This window comes from Aquarana catesbeiana, linkage group LG05 (assembly GCF_042186555.1).
Source record: "Aquarana catesbeiana isolate 2022-GZ linkage group LG05, ASM4218655v1, whole genome shotgun sequence".
Lineage (NCBI taxonomy): Eukaryota > Metazoa > Chordata > Amphibia > Anura > Ranidae > Aquarana > Aquarana catesbeiana.
In genome coordinates this window covers 32,156,217-32,183,080 of record NC_133328.1, presented here as the reverse complement: position 1 = coordinate 32,183,080, position 26,864 = coordinate 32,156,217, and the positions used below count along the sequence as shown (strand labels likewise).

The 26,864-nt window shown below is 43.6% G+C and overlaps 1 protein-coding gene across 7 annotated transcripts in view; it reads left to right on the top strand.

Annotated features, from left to right (window-relative positions):
* DYNC1I1 (dynein cytoplasmic 1 intermediate chain 1) overlaps positions 1 to 26,864 on the top strand; it is a 646,676-nt gene that overhangs the window by 339,292 nt on the left and 280,520 nt on the right. For all 7 annotated transcript variants that reach the window (XM_073629570.1, XM_073629573.1, XM_073629571.1 and 4 more), the window contains 2 exons: positions 19,384 to 19,473; positions 23,661 to 23,823. In XM_073629570.1, the coding sequence (XP_073485671.1) occupies positions 19,384 to 19,473; positions 23,661 to 23,823 (253 nt within the window). The remainder of the gene's footprint in view (positions 1 to 19,383; positions 19,474 to 23,660; positions 23,824 to 26,864) is intronic.

The window sequence follows — 26,864 nt, the reverse complement described above, 5'->3', positions numbered from 1 at the left end:
GGGGCCTTGACCCCCAGGTTGAAAACCACTGCTCTACGCAGTTTAAGGTTAAACCTTTTTTCTTCTAATTTTAATGAGTGGCCACGTGTCTTATTAAACTCCCTTTTGTGGAAAAATGTTGTCCCTATTGTGGGGTCACCACAATATTCCTATGAGGCATTGATAAATGTACTATATCGAAATGGCCCATATCCCGAAGATGGAGCAGACATTCTTAAACTCTCGCATAAAATCTTTCACCTATGTAATAAGAGGATAGGGGGCTCATCTTTGAATACATTGCCCAACGCCCCTCTTTGGCTTAATCTCCAATTATCCCAAGTATACAAGATACCTGATGGAACAAGATGGGCTAATTATGGTATTAAGTATGTACAACAACTGTTCTCTGGGGGGTCTTTAAAACGGACCAGCCCCACACTGTATAGAGAGCAGTCTACTGTTTAGTTTAGCGCCGGACGGCAAGGATTTACTTTACTATTTTGTTTATTTTTATGACTTTGCAAACCACTTGTAAATAAAGCTGGCAACCCGGCAGATTTTAAAGAAACTGCCTACACTCTGGCCTTCATTTCGAGAAAAGGTGATCTCCACGAGCTAATCTCCCACACTATATATATATATATATATATTTATATTAACACAGTATCTCACAAAAGTGAGTACACCCCTCGCATTTTTGTAAATATTTTATTATATCTTTTCATGTGACAACACTGAAGAAATGACACTTTGCTACAATGTAAAGTAGTGAGTGTACAGCTTGTATAATAGTGTAAATTTGCTGTCCCCTCAAAATAACTTAACACACAGCCATTAATGTCTAAACCGCTGGCAGCAAAAGTGAGTACACCGTAAGTGAAAATGTCAAAATTGGACCCAAAGTCCAATATTTTGTGTGGCCACTATTATTTTCCAGCACTGCCTTAACCCTCTTTTGCATGGAGTTCACCAGAGCTTCACAGGTTGCCACTGGACTCCTCTTCCACTCCTCCATGACGACATCACGGAGCTGGTGGATGTTAGAGACCTTGGGCTCCTCCACGTTCCATTTGAGGATGCCCCACAGATGCTCAATAGGGTTTAGGTCTAGAGACATGCTTGGCCAGTCCATCACCTTTACCCTCAGCTTCTTTAGCAAGGCAGTGGTCGTCTTTGAGGTGTGTTTGGGGGTCGTTATCATGTTGGAATACTGCCCTGCGGCTCAGTCTCTGAAGGGAGGGGATCATGCTTTACTTCAGTATTTCACAGTACATGTTGGCATTCATGGTTCCCTCAATGCTTGACACTATCTGAACCAAATAAGTTTATCTTACCAGTGGCGCTCCTGTATTCTTTGTTCCATGGCGGTGCGCTGGGTTTCCCTGAGCCCCTGTGTCATCCATGTGGCTCCAGGCTCCAGGTACTGCCAGCTTTTCAATCCAAGTCTCTGTATGACCATCAACAGACTGCTGTATGCCTTGATGATTACTTTTATTTTCAACTTAACAATAAAAAGTCTTTGCTTCGCTTCTGAGGATTCTTTTTATGTCTGCTGATCAGCGCTGTTCACCCCTTTGATTGCTTGTTCTGCCCTCATTTGTCTATGGGTTTTGAACAGCAGTGGCCACAGCTATACTTCATTTTTTTGGTCTTTCGCTTGGTTTTTTGTCTGTGCGCCCGGATTTTTGTTTTTAGTCATCTTTATGTAGAGCAACAATTCTTTTTTACAGATCCTCAGAGAGTACTTTGCCATGAGGTGCCATGTTAAACTTCCAGTGACCAGTATGTGAGAGTGATAACACCAAATTTAACACACCGTGGAGGGAAAATGGCTAATTGGGCCCAATTTGGACATTTTCGCTTAGGGGTGTATTCACTTTTGTTGCCAGCGGTTTAGACATTAATGGCTGTGTGTTGAATTATTTTGAGGGGACAGCAAATTTACACTGTTACACAAGCTGTACACTCACTACTTTACATTGTAGCAAAGTGTCATTTCTTCAGTGTTGTCACATGAAAAGATATAATAAAATATTTACAAATTCATGAGGGGTTTACTCACTTTTGTGAGATACTGTATACTAGACTGTGTGTATATATATATATATATAGATATATAGATATATATCTATATATCTATATCTATATATCTATATATATAGATATATAGATATAGATATATAGATATATATATATATATATCTCAAATACACTGTCTGCACTGCCTGAATATAGAATCTACACTGAATATCTAGTCTAAGCTAAATGCAGAGAATATATATATATATATATATATATATATATATATATATATATATATATATACTAGACTGACTGTGTGTGTATGTGTGTGTATCTATATATATATATATATATATATATATATATATATATATATATATATATATATATATATATATATATATATATATATCAAATACACTGCAACTAACCTGCCTGCCTAATCTAGCTTAATTTACCTCCATCCACACACTATACACAGCCGCTATGTAAGCAGCCTTATATAGTGTGGGGCATGGACTCTCTCAGCAGAGTGCACTGTGATTGGCTAAAGAATGCAGGTCAGGTGCATGCTTTGGTCATTCGTCATACAGCAATGCACTGCAATCTCGCAGTGCATTATGGGGCATTTTGCGGCGCTCGATTTTCCCACGAACGCTTCATATGTTCAGTTTGTTTCTAGAACAAACACCCGATGTTCGAGTCGAACTTACATTTCACTCGAACCACGGGCTCATCCCTAGTAAAAAGCCTTCTGTGTGCTACTCCCTCCACAGCCTCCCTAATACTATCCTGAGCCCCCTCTTGATCTAGCAATGTGTATGGGAACCTCTGCTGTCCTGGACATCGCTCTCCTCATTGGCTGAGACACAGCAGCGGGAGCCATTGGCTCCAACTGCTATCAATCACTGCCAGTAAGCCAAGAGAGAAAAGAGAGCGGGGGCGAGGCTGAGCCGTGGTTCTATGTGTCTTATGGACGCATAGAGTGGGGCTGGGGTGCGAGCATGCACCAGTGCCCCCATAGCAAGCGGCTTGCTATTGGGGGTGCTGGTCAAGGGGGAGGAACCAGGAGTGCTGGAGGGGGACCCAAGAAGAAGAGGATCTCTGTGCAAAACCATTACACAAAGCAGTTAACTATAACATGTATTTTATTAAAAGAAAAAAAACGAAAAAAAAAAACCCTTTAACCTCTTGGTACCAGCGGTGCGCAAATATTCGGCCTCTCGGCAGGTGGGCCTTGACGCCAAGCAGCTGCTTATTTGCATACCAAATTGTAAACAAACCTGTGCCAAGAGCACACAGCACAGTTACCGGTGCCTAATGGAAAGCTTTCTGAACATGGCAGTCACATGATCATAAACCCCACTTCCCGGCATCAGAAACCCCTTAAAGGGCTGGGAAAATATCACTTCAGGGTTGGTTCACACTGGTCCAACATGCGCTCCGACTTCCAGAGCACAAGTCACATGACATGTCAAAATGAATGGTTCCCTATGAGAGCCGTCTTAAAGTGGTTGTAAACCTCCCAGAAAAAAAAAGCAAGACAAAGGCATAATGAGCTAGTATGGCGCTGTGATTGCCGGAGCTGCAATGATGTCACTCCTGCGCATACGCCAGTAATGGCATACTAGCTGAAGCAACGCGCCATTGCATCAGTGCGCATGTGCCGATGACGTCAGCACATACTGATACAGGGGATGTCTCCTAAACCATGCAGGTTTAGGAGATATCCGGGGTCGCTACAGGTAAGCCTTATTTTAGGCTTACCTGTAGTCAAAAGTGGTTGTGAAGGGTTTAAAACCACTTTAACTGGTCCGACTTGTGTCAGCCCGACTTTGAAAATGCTCCCTGCATTACTTTGGTCACGATTTCAGTCCATTGATTTAGATGTAAGTTGCTTCCAAGTCGGATCATCATCTTAACTGATCCAACTTGTGGCATGCAACTTGTGCTATGAGGATCTTGAAGAGGAACCCCACGCCAAAATTAAAAAAGAAACGGCGTGGGGTCCCCCAAGACCATACCAGAATCTTTCCAAGCATGCAGCCTGAGACTATACCTGGACCATACCGGGCCACATGCCCTAAACATGGGGGGATGGGTGCTTTGGGGCAGGGGGGCTCTGCGCCCCCCCCCACACCATAGCACCTTGGGGACAAGGGCCTCTTCCCTACAAACCTAGGCAGTGGTTGTGGCGATCTGTGGGCGGGGGGCTTCTCGGAATCTGGAAGCCCCCAGATGCCAGCCCCCCACCCATGTGAATGAGTATGGGGTAGAGCATACCCCTACCCATTCACCAAAAAAGTGTCAAAAAAAAAAAGTACAAAGGTTTTTGACAAAGCCTTTATTAAAAATAGCTCAAACGTGTCTTCTTTCCCCAGTGGTCTTCTCCCTTCTCTGGTTCTTCTCCCTCCACTGCCGATGTTTTCTCCCTCCTCCAGTTCTTCTCCCTCTGTTGCCGATGTCTTTTTCCTCCTGTTCTTCTCCCTCCTCTGGTTCTTCTCCCTCCTCTGCCGATGTTTTCTTCCTTCGGTTCTTCTGCCTCTGCTGCTGATGTTTTTGTCTTTTTCCTCCGGTTCTTCTCCCTGCCCTACAGTGCCTTGAAAAAGTATTTATACTCCTTAAAATGTTCCCCATTTTGTCATGTTACAACCAATAGGTGATAGACCAACACAACGTGGCACATAATTGTGAAGTGGAAGGAAAATGATAAATGGTTTTCAAAACGTTTTACAAATAAATATCTGAAAAGTGTGGTGTGCATTTGTATTCAGCCCCGAGTCAATACTTTGTAGAACAACCTTTTGTTGCAATTACAGCTGCAAGTCTTTTTGGGGATGTCTCTACCAGCTTTGCACATCTAGAGAGTGACATTTTTCCCCATTCTTCCTTGCAAAATAGCTCAAGCTCTGTCAGATTGGATGGAGAGCGTCTGTGAACAGCAATTTTCAAGTCTTGCCACAGATTCTCAATTGGATTAAGGTCTGGACTTTGACTGGGCCATTCTTGTACAAAGGTTTTTATTGAAAAATATATCAACAGAAAAGTACAAAACAGTGATGGATACATCATAAATGAACAGGCACATGACTGCTGGTGACCAGCCATTAGCGCTAATGATCAAAAATTTAAGCCTGGTCTCAGGCTACTCTAAGCTGAGGCCAGGCGACATACCAAGGCACATCCTCAACTCGCGTTTACTGGCATAACTATATAGGACCAGCACGAGGTAGTATCTTTGCAAACGTACATGAATAACTAAAAAAAGTAAAAGAAAAACTAAAAGAACCAAAAGTCAGCTTAAATTGAATAACTTCAATGAGGAGAACATACCTCTGCATATGACAATTTGTATATTATATTAAATATCCACTCTCTGCAGAATTAAGCCTGAGGGCTTGAATGAAGAGAGGGAGAAAGAAAATGAAAGTAGAAAAAGAAGGGGATAGAAAGAAGGGAAGGAAGGAAGGGAAGGACCCTGGGGTGGGGGGAACGGAGGCTCTTTATAGGGAAAGGAGCGTTAGGTCAAATCTTGATGGGCGATTATAAGTCACCCAGGGTTGCCATATCCTGAGGAACTTGTCATGTGTGTACAACAATATGGCCGTAAGTTTCTCGTTTACCATAATATCATTCACAGTGTTTTCAACTGCTTCAAAACTGAGGTTCGGAGTTTTCCAGGCCCTTGCTATGGTCAATTTAGTTGCAGTGAAAATATGTGCTGCTAGCTGACGTTCAGGACGAAGAAGTTCTATAATCGGTTTCCATAAAAGGGCTTCAAACGGGTCCCGTTTTATGGTGGTATTAAAAAGATTACGTAGTAGTGCATATACTCTGACCCATAATCTGCAAACACTGGGACAGGTCCACCAAATATGCACCATCGTGCCCTCCTGTGAACAGCCACGAAAACAAAGAGGGGAATAGGCTGGAATGAAGCTTGCTAATCTAGCCGTGGTATAATACCATCTATAGAAAACTTTGTAAGCGTTCTCCAAAAAGAGAACATTTTTAGAGCATTTAGATTTAGTGCCGTAGTCAAGCTTTGCCAATCATCCGGGTCTAATTGCTTCCCAAGCTCGGCCTCCCATTGGAGATGGTAGGGTCTCAGTGGTGGTGTCTTAGACTCAATTATAGCGATATATATGAGAAAAATCAAACCCGAGGACTGGGGGCGGGATCTACAAAGGCTCTCGAATTGGGTCATAATAAAGGGGGCAGAATGGGATTTTATAAGCTGTTGGAGAAAATGTCTAATTTGTAGGTAACTATAATGCTCCCTAAGGGGCATATCGTGTGAGGAACATAAAGCCGTGAAAGAGATGATCTTGGTTGGGGTGAATAGCGAATGAACATCTGTAAAACCATTATCGGTTCACCATTTAAACTGCAGTGGATTATCACAACCTGGTTTAAATAAAGGACAGTGGAGGAGATGAAGTAATGGGAGATGAGGAGAAATTAAACCTGCTGAGTATTTAACCACATCCCACAGTTTAAGGGAGTGAGCTAGACAGGGACCTATGGGGGCGATGTGATTTAGGAAGCCAAGGAAGAGAAGCCAAGGGCGTTGGGTGTGCGTCGACTAAATCAATGGTGGCCCATAGTGGCATTTGTTGCTTTTCATGCAGGTGAGATAATGGGGCGATAGCCGCAGCTGTATAATATGCTTGCAAATTAGGAACTTAAAGGCCACCATTGATCCTGCGCACATAAAGCACTTGTCTCTTGATCCTGGGTCTCTTGGTGCCCCATATAAACTGCAAAATTTTACGTTGATGTATTCGAATGATGTGGGGGGGCACTTGGACAGGCAGAACTCTAAAATAATAGAGTCATTTAGGAAGGTAGGTCATGCGTACTGTCGCTATTCTGCCGAACCAGGAGATCGGAAGTGTGGACCAAGAGGTAAGCATAGCCTCCAGCTTCCGAAATAGTGGAGGAAAATTAGCTTGGTATAATCCCGAGTACCTCGGAGTAAGTTTAATACCCAGATAGGGTAGTGAGGTTAACCACTGAAATGAAAATGACGATTGTAGGGATTCTAATTCCGGGGCCCGAAGGTTGATAGACATCGCTTTAGATTTTGCCGGATTAACTGAAAGGCCCGAAAACGAGGCGAAGGAGTCTAAGAGAGAGAATAAATTGGGGAGGGAGATTCTGGGTTTAGTAATGGTTAATAAAATGTCATCTGCAAACAGAGACAATTTATGCGCCGTCCCTGCTATTTCCACTCCTGATATATCTGAGTGAGAGCGTATGGCCTCCGCTAGGGGTTCAAGTGCTAGTATAAATAGAAGTGGGGAGGGCGGGCATCCCTGGCGGGTTCCTCTCTTAATAGGGAAAGTAGGTGATTCATATCCATAATAACGCACTTTGGCCTGAGGGGAGTGATATATGGCTGAGACCCAACCCAGAAAGGCGGTGCCAAAACCATAATGTGTGAGGACCTGTGTCAAATAGGGCCAAGATAAAGTATCGAAAGCCTTATTAACATCTAAGGAAAGAAACATTGTCTCCAGGGACCTTTTGTGTGCTATATGTTGGATTTAAAGGAGTCGTCCAATGGCATCTCCTGCCTGCCTACGGGGGACAAAACCCACTTGATCTTTTTTTATCAGGCGCGGTAGAAAGGAATTCAAACGATTGGCCAGAATTTTCGTCAATATCTTCATGTCAATATTAATTAAAGAGATTGGCCGAAAATTTGCCCAGGAAGAATGGTCCTTGTCTGGTTTAGGGTTCATCACTATGTTGGCAGTCAGCAAGTCTGGTGTAAATGGATGACCCCCCTTGACCAAATTGTACATAGCCGCTAGGTGTGGGGCCAAAACCTCTGCAAATTTTTGGTAATACAAAGCAGTGAAACCATCCGGACCTGGTCTTTTGCCCACTTTCAGTTCCTTAATACACTGAAGAACTTCAGAGACCTGTATGTCACGGTCCATTAGGGAAGTATGGGATTCCGATAGGGAAGGTAAAGATATCTCACTCAAAAAAGCAGTCAGGCCCTGAGTTGAAAGGTGATTTGGGGGGGAGTAGAGCTTAGTAAGTCAGTAACGGAATTCTTCCAAAATCCGCTGGGGGTTTCCCATGAGAATGTTATGGCAGGTACGCAAGGTTATGGGGGTAAATTTTAAGGTAAAGGTACGCAGTCTGTTAGCAAGCTGCGCATTGGGTTTATTTGCCTTAGCATACCATTTCTGGTGGGCCCAACGTAAGGTACGGTCCGCTTCATCTGACAGGCATAGATCCAAGTCTGTACGGGCTTTGTCTAAAAGTCTGCAATTAGCAGGGGTGGGGGTTAATTTGAAGGCCGCCGAGCGGTCCTCCAAGTTCTGCTCTAACTTGCGTCGGGCCTGAATTCTTTCTCTTTTACGTTGAGAAGCTATTCGAATAACACGCCCTCGGAGGACCTCCTTATAAGCCTCCCATAATGTTATTGGGGACGAGACCGAACCTGCATTAATTCTAAAGTATTCCACAGAAGCTTCTTTAAGTTCACTGAGGATTGGTTTTAAAGATAATAGTGAATCGTTCATCACCCAGGGAGCGTGTTGTGGTTTAGTGAGTAGAGAACGACAAACAGTTAGAACCGGATCGTGGTCTGACCACGGGACTGCTAGAATCAATACCAAATCTATTAAAGGGAGATGTTTCCGTAACACAAACGCATGGTGGATTCTAGAGTGGGAGTGGTGAGAGTGGGAATAGTTGGTGTAGTCCCTGCCCACGGGATGAAACTCCCGCCATATGTCCACTAGATCTAAGTTTTGTAAGACCAACAAAAACTTTTTTGCTGCAGGAGGGGGGGGGCTTTATGATCCGCCGGGTGTTTATCAAGGGCAGGGTTGAGCGTCACATTAGAATCACCCGCCAACAGGAGGGTGCCTCTCTGGTGGACCTGTAACAGAGAACAGACATGAGACAGAAACGGACCCGGATTGTCATTTGGGGCATAATAGGTCATAATGGTTACTTCATTATCCTGAACGGAGCCCTGCAAGAGAAGATATCTGCCATTAGGGTCAGCTATCTGCTTGTTGCAGACAAAAGGGACCGATTTTCGTATGGCTATAAGAACCCCTCTCTGTTTAGTAGGACCGTTAGCTAAATAGACTTGGGGATAGTTTGCTGCAAAATATTTGGGACAGGAAGAAGAAAAAAAGTGAGTCTCCTGTAAACAGGCTATGTCTACTTTTTGTTGCTTAAGATATTTAAAAATCTTGACTCTTTTTTGTGGGGAATTCATGCCCTGAACATTCAGGGATAGCCAGTGAAGGGTCATTGGGACTGAGATATAATGTTATGAACTACTCCATCCGCACACCCCAGGGGCCAAGGGAAAAGGGAAGGGGGGAGGGAGAGAAAAGTGAGAGAAGAATAGTAAAAACAGGAAAAGACATAATAAATGAGACTACCAAAAAGAACTCTAATTAGAGTATGTAGTGAATACGTTGAGGTATCACGCCGTGGGCAATAAAGCCCACAACAGGGTGGGCGCATAGCCAAGGCAAATATCTTAGCCATGTGCCAACCCATGGGGGGAGCAGTGGTCCGTCGGAACCACCGGCCTATAGTGAAGACAATACAAACAGGTTAAATAATATTGACATAAAGTTTAAACAATAATTAAGAGATAGCATCAAAACAAGCAACTTAAAGTGAGTTACAGTATGAGAACCTCAGTGCAGTATTGGCACCCGAAGGTGTGGATGCAGGGGACCCCCCTGCCCCCCAGGGGCGACAGCCTCAAGACCATCACCCCCAGGAGGCGGGGCGGGACCCCACACCAAAATCAAAAGCATGGCGCCAGCCCCAGCACCCCACTGAACAGGAGCGAAGGGTCACGACACCTGAACTGAACAAGCAAACAACCTATATAACAGTCGTTGGAGGCAGGTCCCCAGCCTAAGACCTCTTACCCTTCTCCCCCACCCCACCAGGTCCTGAGAATATTTTGCCTATGCCTGATGAACCCTCTACTCCATGAGGGCCATCAGTAATGTAGAGGTGGTTCGAGGGGCAAACTATTTTCGGAGACCCATTCAGGGAATCCCATATGGGGTGGTCCATGCCCAAGACCGCCATCTCACAAGCGGGGCAGCCTACAATGGGGCACCGACCCCCCCTGCCATTCTACAGTCAACTCGGTAGGGCAAGGGTACAGCAGGGGGACGTCCCCCAAGAGAAACTACTGAAATCCTCCAGTAAGGTTGGAAGTTAGAAGTTAGAACAAAAACAGTCAATGGCACACCGACTCAAGTGGCCAGGAAGAGTGAGCTGCACATCAAGGAAAGGTGGAGATTATCATCCAGTATTAGCTTGTTGGAATCGTTGGGCCTGCAGGTCCCACAGTGCTTGGGATCCAGATTGCGAACGTTGTGATGCTTAAGAGGATTTACGAGGAGGCCTAGAGGGACCTGGTTGGGAATGTGAAACCTGGGCATCCGGTTGAGACAGAGGGATATCCAATTGTAGGTCCTGGAGATGTTGTTTGAGACCTGATGGGGAGGTGGCATGGAACTGGCGGCCCTGATAGAAGAAGGAAAGTTTGAAGGGGAACCCCCACCTGTATTTGATCTGGTGGGATTGTAGAACTTGGAAATAAGGCTTAAGACCTCGACGCCTGCCAATAGTGAATATTTGGAGATGGTTGCCTTGAAAATAGATATCTCGCTGTTCTCGAGCTGACTGTAATCCCCCGTACACACGGTCGGACTTTGTTCGGACATGCCGACAACAAAATCCTAGGATTTTTTCCGACGGATGTTGGCTCAAACTTGTCTTGCATACACACGGTCACACAAAGTTGTCGGAAAATCCGATCATTCTGAACGCGGTGACGTAAAACACGTACGTCGGGACTATAAACGGGGCAGTGGCCAATAGCTTTCATCTCTTTATTTATTCTGAGCATGCGTGGCACTTTGTCCGTCGGATTTGTATACACACGATCGGAATTTCCGACAACGGATTTTGTTGTCGGAAAATTTTATAGCCTGCTCTCAAACTTTGTGTGTCGGAAAATCCGATGGAAAATGTGTGATGGAGCCCACACACGGTCGGAATTTCCGACAACAAGGTCCTATCACACATTTTCCATCGAAAAATCCGACCGTGTGTACAGGGCATTAGAGTTTCTCCTTGGCCCTATAATAGTGGAATTTAATGATGACATCCCTTGGGGGGCCTTCGGAAGGTTTAGGGGCCAGTGATCGATGAATATGGTCAAATTCCAGTCTGTCCACCGGGATTTCAGGGGCCAGTTCTTGAAAAAAAGCGGTGACTGTTCCCTGCAGGTCGGTAATTGTTTCAGGGATTCCGCGAATACGAAGGTTGTCCCTACGGGCCCTATTTTCCGCATCCTCTAGTTTATCTCTGAGAGCGTCCAATTCTGCGGACATTTTGTCTACCTCTTCCTCATGGCCCTCCAACACAGTGGTAGCCAGGTCCATACGACGTTCCAATTGATTAGTGCGGTGGCCTATCTCTTTAAGGCTGCGGACCAATTCTGAGGAAAGCTTTCGGGAGGCAGCCGTTATCTCATCTCGAACAATGCTGCGGAACTTAGCTAGCATAGCATCAGAGTCAGCAGGCTGAGGGCTTATGTGATCCGTGGGGAACAGATGGAGGCTTTCAGCAGGAGAACCCTGTCCCAGATCAGAGAGCTGTGTATCATCATCAGGTTCTGGAGGCTCAGGCACCATCTTAGATTTGCCTTTGCCTGGGGCTGGAGTTTTGGAGCCGCTCTGCCGATTTTTTTGCTTGCCTTTTGTAGAGCGGTACATCACCGCTTGCGGCACCAGGAATTCTTCTATCCAGTGGGGTATAGCGGTCCACTCCCCGTAACTTCTATGTCAGATTAGGCTGGGTTACAGTATCCGACGGCGCGGAGCGGAGGAATCAATTGTCCATTGCCTTTGCTCACGCGTATGCGCCCCCCCTAAGGCCGTATTTTACATAGCTAGAGAACAGTCTCTATTAAACATGATGTGGACCTTAGTCAAAAGTCCTGTGGGCCTATATAGGGGTTGTGAGGGGGTGTCTATTAAGGCAGATGATGCTTAAAACTCCAGGAAAGAACGGGCAGCCGAATATCAGAAGAGGGGTGCGTTTGAGAGTCTCTAGTAAACAAACAGGGACCCTGGATCTGTTTAGACAGCAACCAACTTGTAAGTAATGTTGTGTTTCATTAAAGTTAACAAATCCACCAGTTTAGATCTCCACCTCCCCTCACCATCAGAAAGAGAGGAGGGAGACGACTGGGCCATTCTAATACATGAATATGCTTTGATCTAAATCATTCTATTGTAGCTCTGGCTGTATGTTTAGGGTCATTGTGCTGCTGAAAGGTGAACCTTTGCCCCAGTCTCAAGTCTTTTGCAGACTCTAACAGGTTTTCTTCTAAGATTGCCCTGTATTTGGCTCCATCCATCTTCCCATCACGTCTGACCAGCTTCCCTTTCCCTGCTGAAGAAAAGCATCCCCATAACATGATGCTGCCACCACCATGTTTCACGGTGGGGATGGTGTGTTCAGGGTGATGTGCAGTGCTAGTTTTCCACCACACAGCATTTTACTTTTAAGCCAAAAAGTTACATTTTGGTCTCATCTGACCAGAGCACCTTCTTCTACATGTTTGCTGTGTCCCCCACACAAACTGCAAACAGGACTTCTTATGGCTCTCTTTCAACAATAGTTTTCTTCTTGACAATCTTCCATAAAGGTCAGATTTGTGGAGTGCACGACTAATAGTTGTCCTGTGGACAGATTCTCCCATATGAGCTGTGGATCTCTGCAGCTCCTCCAGAGTTACCATGGACCTCTTGGCTGCTTCTCTGATTAATGCTCTCCTTGCCCAGCCTGTCAGTTTAGGTGGACGGCCATGTCTTGGTAGGTTTACAGTTGTCAAAATATATAAAAGAACCGCGCTAAATAAGATTGATGATTAAATGAATGAAAACCATAAAGTGATCACAATACTATACTTAAATAGCAACACGATGTAAAAAATCAAAACACTGTGCTATGAGCCACATAGGTATAATATAATTGTGGAAAAAACATAATTAGAATAAGGAAATCAAAAAACACAGTCCATAAACCAAGGTGACTTCTGTTGTCAACAGTCCTTATCATATTAGATTCCACCCATAGTGATTGTAGGCTTTTAAAAACTCGTGAGAAAATCCACCACCTATGAAGGTATATGATTACCAGAAATCAGTAGTAATGAAGCCTTATATCAGAAATCCGCTCAACAGGGACATCACCATCCGTCTCAGCCAGGAGGAATGATCACCAGGATACATCGGAAGTAGTTGGCTCAATTATGGAGACCCAGGGAGATAAGAAATATGTCCACCATAGTGTAAATCCGTTTGACCAGTTTATTGATAGTAAAAGTAACACACTTACCAAAAGAAACAATTAAAATCGCATATATAAAATCAGCCGGCCGGCCTGCATACACCCGTTCGTTGTAGAGTGAAACGATGACGTCAGCGCGTCTGCCTTCCGACGTACGTTTCGTCCTATTGGACGTTGTCATAGGAACGGGCGACGCACTGACTCATCGCTCTTTAAATACACTTGTACCACCATACCTCGTTCTGACGCTCTGGTGACCACATCCTGTTAGGGAAACAGGAAGTGCCCAGGACAGACCAAGCCTCCCTGTGAACCAGGAAATGACGCTCATCAGCCTAACCAATGTGACAGGAAGCTGCTATACGCCAAGCCTCCATATGATGACAGGAAGTGATGCTCGTCGGCTTATCTAATGTTAGCATAAAAATGCTGAACTTAGGGCGAACCTTTGTACATAAAGTACAAAACACTGGAACGTTAGGCCTACTAGCTAGACCTCCTAGTACCATCTCATTTAGGGAGTGGACATTCTGACAAGAACAACTTAATGAAAGTCGCCCTATCAGAATCCGTCCATAGAGATTAGGATAACGCCATCTAGTGGGGATCAATCAATTAACATTCTTTTAAAGCAACACAAATGCTATTCGAAAAGATGAATAGTTATTGCTATGATGACCAAGGGGCCTATAGCAATCCCTAGAAATTATGGATCATCTCATTTCTCCGCTATATATCAGAAAAAAGAGGTTATCTTAAGTATAGGAACATAAAAAAAACTATAAAAACAAATAGGCTAAATAGCCATAAAACCATATGTGCCTCAAAGAAAGGGGGGTTGTTATACCCACTCAGCTATCCTATAAGGTAGATAGATATTAAATTATTAAAGGAACCTCTACTAGGAATGAGGTATATCGGATGTTAGGTGGACTTAGGTAGGTACCTTATCCGGTATTCTAATAAAACATTGGCACTCAATATAAAAACCCATATTGATATATATCAGCTCAGCCACCATTCCAGGAAGGTTACAACTCTCAAAAAATTGAGCCTTTATCAGGAATGGGGCATGCCAGATATTAACTAGACTTATATGAATGTCCCAACCATATGGCGGTCATTACTCAAACCCTGGACATTATATGGTGTGAAACATACGTATTCTCAGAATAAGGCCATACTATGTTGGAAAGTCGAGACCTTAACTGTTAAATTAACCAACAACTTAAGGCCTGAGGGGGGCAAAACCGGTAACAGCTGGTGGGCATTACCCAGTTGGCAATAGAGCAAGGCTACCAAAGGGTCAGAGCAGGTTTACATTAAACAACATAATCTAAATTATATATCATAACTAGTCAACATTCCCAAACCTTCACAGTCAATGGATACATTTTCATATATATGCAACTCTCACAGCCCTATAGGCGTATTATAAACATGTGAATTCATGAGTTGTCAAGAAAGGCGTTGAGATCTACTTCAACGTTGAGTCCAAACGGAGTATAACACCTAAGCCTGTATATCCAGGCCATCTCAAGTCTAGAGATCCCCCTTAACAGGGAACCGCCTCTCCAGGGTGTGGTATACCTATCGATCCCCAGAAATATGGTCTTCCTAGGGTCACGATTGTGAGTTTCCAGATAATGTCTGGAGACTGGATGTTTGGGAAAACCAGCCAGGATGTTGGTTACATGCTCGTTGAGCCTTACGGAGAGAGGGCGCTTTGTCCTCCCTACGTATTGCAATCCACACGGGCATTGCAATAAATACACCACACGCTCAGTAGAGCATGTAATAAAGGTTTTGATCTCAAACTCAGCCAACGTACTGGTAGAAATGAACTTATGTGTCCTCCTATGTGTGCATCCACTCAGGGAGCATATTCTACATTTTTTGCATTGGTAAAAACCAGTCATATACTCAAAGAAACCCTTCTTAATTGGGGGAGGGTCAAGGATGTTGGGGGCCACTCTCCCTCTAAGTGAGGGAGCCCCTTTATATACCATTTGTGGCTTAGCCGGGAGAATGGTACCCAATACAGGGTCATTACGAAGGACATGCCAATATTTATTGATCAGCTTCGCCACATTTCTATGCTGTAAAGAATAAGTGGTTATAAACGGTACAGATGGAGTCCTATCTTTATTGGGAACCTTATCACTAAGTAGAGTGCGCCTATCGATAGTAGCAACCTCATCCAATGTGGTTCTAAGGGACACCTCCGAGTAGCCTTTCTCAAGGAAACGTTCAATCAAGACATTGGCCTGAATTAAAAATTCCTCATGGTCTGAACAATTCCGTTTCAGACGTATGAGTTGGCTTTTCGGTACTGACCTTAACCAGGTTTCGTGATGGCAGCTATCTGTAGGTATGTAAGAATTACGGTCAGTATTCTTAAAAAAGGTTGCTGTGGAAAATTGCCCATCTTTAATACTTATCCTAAGATCTAAGAAGTTGATCTCAGTCTGACTTGCCTCGTAAGTGAATCTTATGCCACGATTATTGTCATTCAGCATATTCATAAAGATATCCAGATCATGGCGGTCACCATCCCATAGGAGGAGGACGTCATCTATATATCTAGCCCACAAAGCCACCTGTGGTCTCCGATGGGCATAGATGACATCCTCCTCCCATAGGGCCATAAAGAGGTTAGCCAGGCTCGGGGCGTATTTAGCCCCCATGGCGACCCCTCTATCTTGTCTGTAAAACTGACCCCCAAACCAAAAATAGTTCCGGGTAGCCACAAAGTGAAGTAACTGCATGATGAAACAAACCTGTTCATCAAATAATGCGGAGTCGCGCCTTAAATAATACTCAACCGCAAATAACCCCAAGTTATGTGGTATCACTGTATATAATGAAGCGACATCAGCTGTCACTAGCCAACACCCTGATTTAGGGGTAACGTTAGAAAGTAGGTTGATCACATGACGGGAATCTCTTAAATATGACGGCATTTTGGAAACCAGGGGTTGCAAAAAGAAATCGATATACCTGCCCACCCGGGATGAGATAGAATCAATGCCACTAACAATAGGGCGTCCCGGGGGGCAGGTAGGATGCTTATGGATTTTTGGCAAATAATAAATAACTGGGGTGCGTGGGGCCTTAGGAACCAAATATGATCTTTCCTTACTATTCAGGACACCCAGCTCGAAGCCATATTGAACAATAGCTTCGAGTTCCCTTTTATATTGTACCTTAGGGTCTGATCTAAGGGGGGTGTATGTGTCACGATCACCCAAAATCCTCGACATCTCCGCAAGGTAGTCCTTTTTGTCTAACACAATAATACCCCCCCCTTTATCGGCGGGTCTTATTATTAAATTCTTATTTTCACATAGGGAGTTCAAACCTAATTTCAACTCACTATTGAAATGTACTTTTTTCAGGGGTAATTGCTCCAAATCTCTGAGGAGGAGGTCCCTAAATACCCTTAAGGAGGGGGCCATAGCACCCGGGGGGTTGAATAAAGACGCATTAGCCAATCCCGAATGACGGTATTCAGTGGAATGGGACACAGTATTTGTAATGGGATTGGAGGTCATATACCTTTTAATATTAACCCTTCGCACAAATTTGTGTATATCTATATAAGTCTGGAATTTATCCAGACCACGGGGAGGTGCAAACTTGAGGCCCTTGTTGAGTAAGGTTTTTTCAGAATCGTTTAACGTAACAGAACTTAAATTAAATATCCCATCAGAGGTTACGATTTTTTCTTTTTTTGCTCGCAATCGCCGCCCCCCTCTAGATCCTCTCTTTGGTCTGCCGACCTTTTGATGCCCTGACCTGGTCTGTGAAAACCCCACCGTTGGTGGCCCATATCGGAGGGACCAGAAACACCCCCATTGTCGCTAGATCCCCTCATCATGGACATGGACTGCAGGACACCTCCATTCAGGTCCTCTCTTGTACTGGGACGTGGAGCAGGTCCTTCTAAATCATTTAGGGGATAGAAACAATTGGAGGTGCTGATATTATAATCAGGATAGCCTCTCCCATTGTTAGAAGGTCCAGGAATTTGTGAACCCCGCCCTCGTCTTTCATAGTAGTCGTGCCTGAAGTTTTGATTGGACTCATAGTTACGATCAGGATATGACCCAAAATCAAAGGCCCGGGGGGTGGATGGACAGTCCGCATAGGCATTATATTGGTCATACGGTCTGTCCCCAAACCCTGGGGCCAACCAAGAGTCATCACTGGCCTGATTACCCAATTTTATATATTTTTTTAGGTTTACAGTTGTGCCATACTCTTTCGGTTTTCGGATGATGGATTGAACAGTGCTCTGTGAGATGTTCAAAGCTCAGGATATTTTTTATCACCTGCTTTAAACTTCTCCACAAAGTTATTCCCGACCTGTCTGATCTGTTCCCTGGGCTTCATGATGCTGTTTGTTCACTAAGGTTTTCTAACAAACCTCTGAGGGCATCAAAGAACAGCTATATTTATACTGAGATTAGATTACACACAGGTGGACTCTATTTACTAATTACTTCTGAAGGCAATTGATTCCACTAGATTTTAGTTAGGATCGGAGTATCAGAGTAAGGGGGGCTGAATACAAATGCTTGCCACACTTTTCACATATTTATTTGTAAGAAAAAAAAAAACTTTTATAATTTTCCTTCCACTTCACAATTATGTACCACTTTGTGTTGGTCTATCACATAAAATCCCAATAAAATACATACGTTTTTGCTTGTAACATGACAAAATGTGGAAAATTTAAAGGGGTATGAATATTTTTTCAAGGCACTGTAGCTCCTGAAGTTGGGCCAGCTCTGCTCTCGGCCGCTTCTTTTATAGACATGGGGCGTTGCCATCCGGGGATGTCATCCGGAGACCCCATCCCCTTATGACGTCACCGCCTCATCATGCCCTGGATGGTGATGCCATAAGGGGGCAGGGTCTTTGGATGATGTCACCGGATGGCCATGCCCCATGTCTATATAAGAAAGTGGGGTTCCCCGTCAAGATCCATACCAGACTCAAAGTCCGATCATGTTCAGTGAAGTCGCATGGAAGTTGGACATGACGTCGCAGGGCAAAGTCAGATCAGAAGTCGTGCAACTTCGGTGTCGGAATAGTGTGAACAGAAAAAGGAATAACCCCTCAAGAAGTGGTGGGACTTTAAAGGCAACAGAGTAATAAAAACGATTTTATTGATACAAATATACACAAATATACATTAAAAAAAATCTACTGCAATCACATTGAATAAACAATAAGCAATAAAATAAGGAATATACTGATGTAGGAACCGAATGTGTATTCGTGTAATCTTCCACATTCGGTTCCTACATCAGTATATTCCTTATTTTATTGCTTATTGTTTATTCAATGTGATTGCAGTAGATTTTTTCTAATGTATATTTGTGTATATTTGTATCAATAAAATCGTTTTTATTACTCTGTTGCCTTTAAAGTCTCACCACTTCTTGAGGGGTTATTCCTTTTTCTCCTTACGTCAGGGATGGCGGCAACTCTTGTGACATAACTGGATGGTATCCCCTTCTTTGAGAATAGTGTGAACATAGCCTCAATGTTGAAAGGTTTATCTTTTTTTTCAATTTTTTCTTTTGCTGTGTGTTGTGATATCATGCATTTGAAATACAGACTTGTAAAGTTACTGAAAGGTCCACATTAAGCATATTTGGGCCAATATTAAGCAACAGAATCGCAAAACAATTGCTGCAAGATATAAATAGGTTTCTAGTAATAAATAAAGGCAAACAGAAAGTAGCTCAAGAGTGAGTTGCTCCACTGACACTTTCAACTCTAGGTCTTTCTGTAGGAAACGTTCCCGCTGAGCTTCGTTTACAACGCTGGATTAGAACTTTGAACATATATGAAAATTTTAATCTTTGCGGGAATTGATGTTCTGGTCGCTGCTGATGTGCGTTTTAATGACTCGTTTACGTTAGTGTGTATTAACCGTTGTTTGTAAAAGGATAACTTTTTATTGATATGTGACTCTTTGTTTTGGTTACATAGAAGAGGAAGAGGATGAGGAAATGGTGGAACTAAAAACAGATCACGATTCGGAATTTGACAATCAAGAAGAAAAGCAGGATTCAAAAGAAGGTAAACAGCTTTACATTGATTGCTTTCAATTACAGCATACACTAAATGGTGATTAGGAACATCAGATGGATTGAGTCTTTAACAATGGCGGTGTTGTCTATTATTATTTTGGGTTAGAGACTGCAAAGAAGTTTAAAGCAGAACTCCAGCCTTCTCTTCAGTCTTGCACAGTTGTACAGGTTCCTCTTCGGTACTGAAATTGAATGATTTTACTACACATTGCGAGCTTCTTACAGTATGCATAAGAAGCTGCAGCAAGACAGATACAGCCTCATTTCCTGTGTGGAGGATGTCCAGCATCATTTTGCTTATTTCTCCCCAGGCTTACCTCCCTGGCCTGCACTTTTCATTCACTGGATCTAGGATGATCAGCACCACCTGTGGACTTTATCTAGGGCGTTCTGTATGTAAGGACTGGTTCACACTCATGCATTTTTTAGTACGTTTTCAGTTCTGCAGAAGCACACTACAGTCCATTTAAAGTGGTTGTAAACCCTGTTACTCTACTTGTACCTACAGGTAAGCCTACAATAAGGCTTACCTGTAGGTACTGTAAATATCTCCTAAACCTGCTTGGTTTAAGAGATATTTACCATATGCGCTTGTGCCGACATCATCGGCGCATGCGATGTGAAGAAACGGCCCTCTGTGCCGTTTCTTTACTGGCAAGTGCTGTGAGTGACGGCTCCCGGGCACATCTCACGGTCACGCGACTCCGGCCAGTCACAGAGCCGGAGTTCGCAGCCCCGGAAGGAAGAGAGGCAAAGATGGATGCGGCCACCAGCGGGGACAGCGCGGGCTTCGATTGCAGGTAAGTGGCACATAATGGGCTAGTATGCGATGCATACTAGCCCTTTATGCTTTTACTTTGCAGGGGAAAGCAGGATTAAAAAACAGGAAGTAAAACCCATCAGGGTTTACTTCCTCTTTACCATGGTTTCCTATGAGTCACGTTCACATCTATGCATTTTATGGAAAGGGCCAGGGACCAGGAGGTTGTGTTTTGGTTCCATAGACTTCAATTGATCAAAACCGTGTATTAAAAAACGCAAAATGCACCCGGAATATGCATCAACTGCAACCTACATAGGTGTGAACCAGGCCTAATAAATGCAGTCTGCCTAGAAATGCCCACTCTCCCAGATTAAAGGAGTTCTCCAGTCACTTTAAAAAAAATTCAGCAGCTTTTATTGTTTTTAAGGTTGAACTGGATGGACTTCAACCTGTCTATGTAACTATGTAGCAGCTACAAATACTGTAGCTGATAACTTTAAACAATAAGACACTTATCTGTCTGGAGATCCAGTGGGGGAACTTACCTGGGCCAATTCTTCACCGGTCTTCAGGTCCCCGGTACCGCCACATGAAGCAGCCTTGAGCTGCGGTAAAGGTCCCGGAGCCTTATGGGACCTATGTCCTAGAACGTTGCGGGAAGGGAGGGAGGGAAGTGAACTCCCAGTGGAATCGCCTAGGTGAAGTGGAGAGCAAGTACCTGTCAAAACTAAGTACCCCATCCCCCTCCAAAAAAATAAGGTTCCGAATGTAGAAGAGGAGGGGCGAGGCAGGAGGAAAAACAGAAATTAAATTTTGCACTGGAGTTCGGCTTTAACATCCACTAGAATTGCACGATTAATTATTAAAATATCATGATCTCAATTCTACCCTCCACACGGTCTTAATCCAGCATTTTCCACGATTCATGTAGAAAGTGCAGAGCTGTTCCCTGCGCATAGCTGTCAACAAAACAAAGCAGCCGGCAATGTTTATCCACAACATTGCTCAGTACTGAAAGAGACAGGTAAAAAGAAACATTGTATCTTATCTGTACTTCTGTTTATTCATGTACAGATCAAAGGGATGAACTTTGGTCTGTAATGAAGTCAGTTTAAAGTAACCTTGTTTTTGGGGTTTTTATTAAATTGTTTCTCTGTTTAACCCCCTATTAACCCTTAATTTACTCCAATCAGCCTCATTAATTCCTTATTCTCCTCCATTTTTTTATTATTTTCTTGCTGTTTTTTTTTACATTTACTTCTATTTTATAAACTATCAAAGGGGTTGTAAACCATCAAGGTTTTTCACCTTATTGCATGCTATGCATTAAGGTGAAAAACCTCCTGTGATGCAGTAGCCCCCCCTTTTACTTACCTGAACCCGGTCTTTTCAGCGACGGGGATGAGCACACCAGCTTCGTTCAGTGTCTCGGGTCCTGATTGGATAGATTGAAAGGAGCGCAGCCATTGGCTCCCGCTGCTGTCAATCATATCAAATGACGCGGGAGCCAGGGGGCTGAGTCCTACTATCTGTGTCAATAGACACATCAGCAGGACACGGGAGCGCGCCTGCACGAGTGCCCGGAGGGAGAGTGGCTCTCCAACGGAGCACTCGAGAAGAGGAGGTGCCAGGAGCTCCGCTGAGGGACCCCAAAAGAGGAGGATCGGGGCCACTCTGTGCAAAACCTACTGCACAGAGAAGGTGAGTATGACATGTTTGTTTTTAAAATAAATAAATAAATAAAACAAACCTTTAGATAGCCTTTAATAATTAAAACTTTTTTTTGTTTGCTTTGTTCATTAATATTTTTACACCTGTAACATATATTTACACGTTTCACATTAAAAAAAGCGCTGAATTAAAAAATATAAATTTATTTCATTTGTAAAATAACTTCTCAATGCTTTGTACCATTGCTGACAGCTGAAGTGTAAACAAAAAAATTGCGGTAGGTATCGGTAATTGGTATCGGCGAGTACTAAAAAGAAAAAACCCCAATATAACTTGATGGTAATTTTTTTATTTTTTTACACATTGCAATTTTTTTCATTACATTTCTTTACATTTGAGTGAAGCAACCAGTATTATGTCTTATTTTATTGCCATCTTGTTTGATAACCTAATGTTGGGGGTTGTAAATCTTTAAAATAAAAAAGTTCTTCAGAATCGTGTGATCTTTATTCTAAGCAAAAAAAATTGTGATTCTCATTTTATCAAGGACTTTAAAGGCACACTAGGTTTAAAATTGAAAAGTATTGAGAGTATTATAGTACAAAAATGATTTATTCATAAATTAAACATAGTGGCTAAAATGTGGAATGCATAAACAGTTCATAACATTGTCACCATATTCTGACAAGACATATATGGAGTCCTCTTGCACCCAAGGGGTGCAAGAGTCTTGCACCCCTTGGGTGCAAGAGTCCACCATAGGGGATTTTCCTTTTCTTTTCCTGGATGTGGCACCATTATGGCATAGTATTACCATTCTACTCTCCTTCTCATTTTATCAAGAATCGTGAAGCTCTAACATCCACCCATCAGGTCACTATAATTTGTTTGCATGACTCCTCCAAGAGCCTGCACACTCCTTGCATCAGGGAGGCTCTTGAAAATGAGTACTGAGGTAAGTTGCCAAAGTGCTGCACCACCTTTGTGTGCTCTAGTGCTACCCTCAGTGTCTTTCTTTGTCCTGCTCCACCACTCTTCTTCTGGCCCAGCATCAGCCCATGTCCTGTGAGTCCAGGCTGTCATGGACATACCCCCTTGGGTTGTATCCTTGCACAACTCGGACCCATAAGATAATAGTGCTGAGAATAGGACCGTTCATCTGATACCAGAGTAAATGAGGAAGGAACCATTACATCATAGTTACATAGTTGGTCAGGTTGAAAAAAGACACATTAAGTGATTGGCTGGAGGATTTTTCCGGTTAAAAGGTATGTACACAAAACTGAATAACAAAAATTAACTGCAAAAGCGTGTGTGTGGGAGGGGGATTTAGAGGAAAAGAGAGAGGAGGTGTTATTTGGGTGGCTGCTCAATATGAAACTTTAATATTAACATTTCCATTCAGTTTGGTTCACCCTAAAGCCCATCTCAGAGCAATATTTATTTTCTGATCACCCATTCAGCATTGTTTTCAGTAAATACCTTAATGAGCTATTTTTTTATACATATAAGTTCACAGTCATGTCTCTTGCTGGTTTGCTTTTGGGAGTCGGGATTGGTCGATCGAGTCCTGCATAATGTGATTGTACTGCATATTCACATAGCACATTACTGTGTTTATCCTGTTTACCATGTTTGTGAATTTCACAGATCTGTAAATTCTGATTCATCAGTGATAAATTTGATTGAATCCCATCTTAAGTATCTTCTATTCTAAAAATTTATGGGGATCTCTGTTTAAGTTCCACCTAGAGAACTAACCGAAGAAGAAAAACAGCAAGCAGTCCACTCAGAGGAATTTCTGATATTCTTTGATCGCACAATCCGTGTCATTGAGCGAGCTCTGGCCGAAGACTCAAATATTTTCTTTGACTACAGCGGGGGAGACCTGGAAGATAAAGAAGGGTGAGATTAATTCAACTTACATTTTCAACTCCTCGATAAATTCAGGAAAGGCTATCTGGCCTTGCGGTGGCGGCAGGTGCTCAATTTTTGGGGGGGGAGCGCCCCCCTCTTGTCTCTCGATCAATCGCATGTTGCCTGCCAGGCCCGCCACCAGCCCTTGCACTTACCCCATCCAGGTGGCGGCTTCCCCCCTGTGTCTCCTCCCAAGTTTCCTCCCAGGCCAATCAGGAGTTAGGACTCATTGCCAATCGGATCTTAGGACTCCCAGCCAATCGGACTCAGAACCCACTTCCTGATTGGCCAGAAGGAGAAACAGGAAGACATTAGCGAATATTAATTCGTTAATGTCACACAACTGGGTGGGCTTGGGGCGTAGTGCTCTGTGTCCTTTTGAAGCCAATTAGCTCTAATCATGTGCTTCTAAAAAAAAACACAAAAAAAACCCATTGGAATCCATGCTTCCATCGTCCTGCATGTAGATTAGGGGCCGGACTCATAGATTAGGGGGGAGGCGCCCCTGCACCCCTAATGGACGAGCCGCTGCTGTGACTTTGACTTTTATGTTTGTTTGTTGTTCCTTTCTTTTTTTTGAGATATGTATGTACAGGGCTTTTTTTTCCCAGGCAAAGGTACTCCTTCTTCCGAATCACCCGTTGTCTGCACCCCCTACCCACCATCAAGCACAGTTTTTTGGTCCCACCCTCTTCTCACCTTCTACTACCAACCCTTTTTAGAAAATATAGAACTAAGTATCATTTTGTGGTGCTAAGTATTTTCTATGGAAATTGTGAATGATAATAAGAAAAGCAGTAAAATAGATCTCCGGCATCCAGCACCAATAGGCCCCCTCCAACAACAATAACCCCCAGCAACAATAGACCCCAATCAGGAAAAACAGATCTTCCAGCAGCCAGCATCAATAGATCCTCCAGTAGCCAGCAACAATATACCCCTCATTCAACAGTGATTCCTCCCAGCAAGAAGTGACCCCCCCAGAAACAAAAGATCCTCCACCAACAACAATAGAGCCCCCCAAACAACAATATAGACCCCAGCAGCCAGCATGAATAGACCCTCCAACACAACCTAACCACCCTTTTGCCAATACATATATTCAGTGCTGGAGGTGCAAGAATTGTATTCCCCCACATTCTCGCTAAAAAGGCCCTCTGTGCATATGATTTCTCTAATGCCGCGTACACACGAGCGGACTTTACAGCAGACTTTTCGATGGACTTTATGACGGACTTTCTGAATGAACGGACTTGCCTACACACGATCAACCAAAGTCCGTCGAATTTGTACGTGATGACGTACGACCGGACTAAAACAAGGAAGTTCATAGCCAGTAGCCAATAGCTGCCCTAGCGTGGCTTTTTGTCCGTCGAACTAGCATACAGACGAGCGGACTTTTCGACCGGACTCGAGTCCGTCGGATAGATTTGAAACATGTTTCAAATCTAAGTCCGTCCAACTTTTGAGAAAACAAAGTCCGCTGGAGCCCACACACGATCTAATTGTCTGACGAAATCCCATCCGCCGGGTAAAGTCTGCCGTAAAGTCCGCTCGTGTGTACGCGGCATAAGAGTTGTAAATTTTAAAAGTGCACTTTAATAGATGGCCAAACAAAATATAATAAGGATTGTAGTATGCCTCACAAAAGGGGTTGTGCACTTCAAACACCTGCAAAATATAGATATCGCAGTACCTACAAAAGTACAAAAATAGAGTTTTTATTCCATTTTGGACAAGTTTTTTCACTATAAAAATAGTGGAAGCCCACAATGCAAAATACAACACAATTGGGGAGATTTTCTAATGCTGGTGCACTCAGAATCCGGTGCAGATGTGTATGGAAGCCAATCAGCTTCTATCTTCAGCATGTTCAAGTAAGCTTTGACAATAAAACCTGGAAGCTGATTGGTTTTTGTGCAGAGCTGCACCAGATTTTGCACAGTAAAGTTTTAGTAAATAACCAATGTGTAAATACATTAAGTGACCACCCTTCATAAATACACTTAGGCCCCTTTCACACTGGGGCGGCGTCGGCGGTAAAACGGCCCTATTGTTAGCGGCGCTTCACCGTTGGTATTTGCCCGCTAGCGGGCCAGTTTTACCCCCCGCTAGCGCCCGAGAAAGCCGGCTAGTGGTTAAAAACCACCACAAAACGCCTCTGTAGAGGTGCTTTGCCGGCGGTATTGCCGCGGTGTCCCATTGATTTCAATGGGCACCACTCCTTCACCACTCTGAAGATGCTGCTAGCAGGACTTTTTTTCCCGTCCTGCCAGCGCACCGCTCCAGTTTGAAAGCCCTCGGGGCTTTCACACTGGAGACACAGCAGCGGCACTTTTAGGTCGGTTTGCAGGTGCTATTTTTAGCGCAATAGCGCCTGCAAACCGCCCCAGTGTGAAAGGGGCCTTAGGACTGTAATGTATATTCATTTTTTTGGATATCCCATTTCTTGGGTTTCACCTGCTTCTTCAGGACATGAGTATCCCAAGTTACACATAGCAATTTTTTTCACATTCATATCTAGGTTGTACTTTTGTAGACAAAATATAGTATATAGTTGAATTTCAAAATATACAAAAAGCAGATATATGTATAATAACTGAACATATTGACAATTCACTAGAAGCTACTACAGTATAGAATTGTATAGGTCTAGTTTCCATCAATGTTTGTTTGAACCCACACTTAATATTCCTATTGAAAGCAAGCAATCAGCCGCATACTACTAGGGGGATGAACTGCAAGGGACATGTGGCTGTATAGCAATGGAGGTGTCTAGAGGGGTCGATATGGCATTCACAAACTGAAGGTAAGTACCTGGGTGCATGATGACCAGGAGACGTCCCAAGGCATCCTCTCCTCTAACAATGCAGTTGAAAGCTGATGCTTTCTATCTCTCCCCAGTCCCATTTCAGCAGACATCTCAAGGCATCCTTACCTCTACCCATGCCAGAGAAAAGTGATATCTTATAATCGAGATCAGTAATTTGTTTGTGCAACTTGACTGCTGAGGCACAATGGGCCTGGGT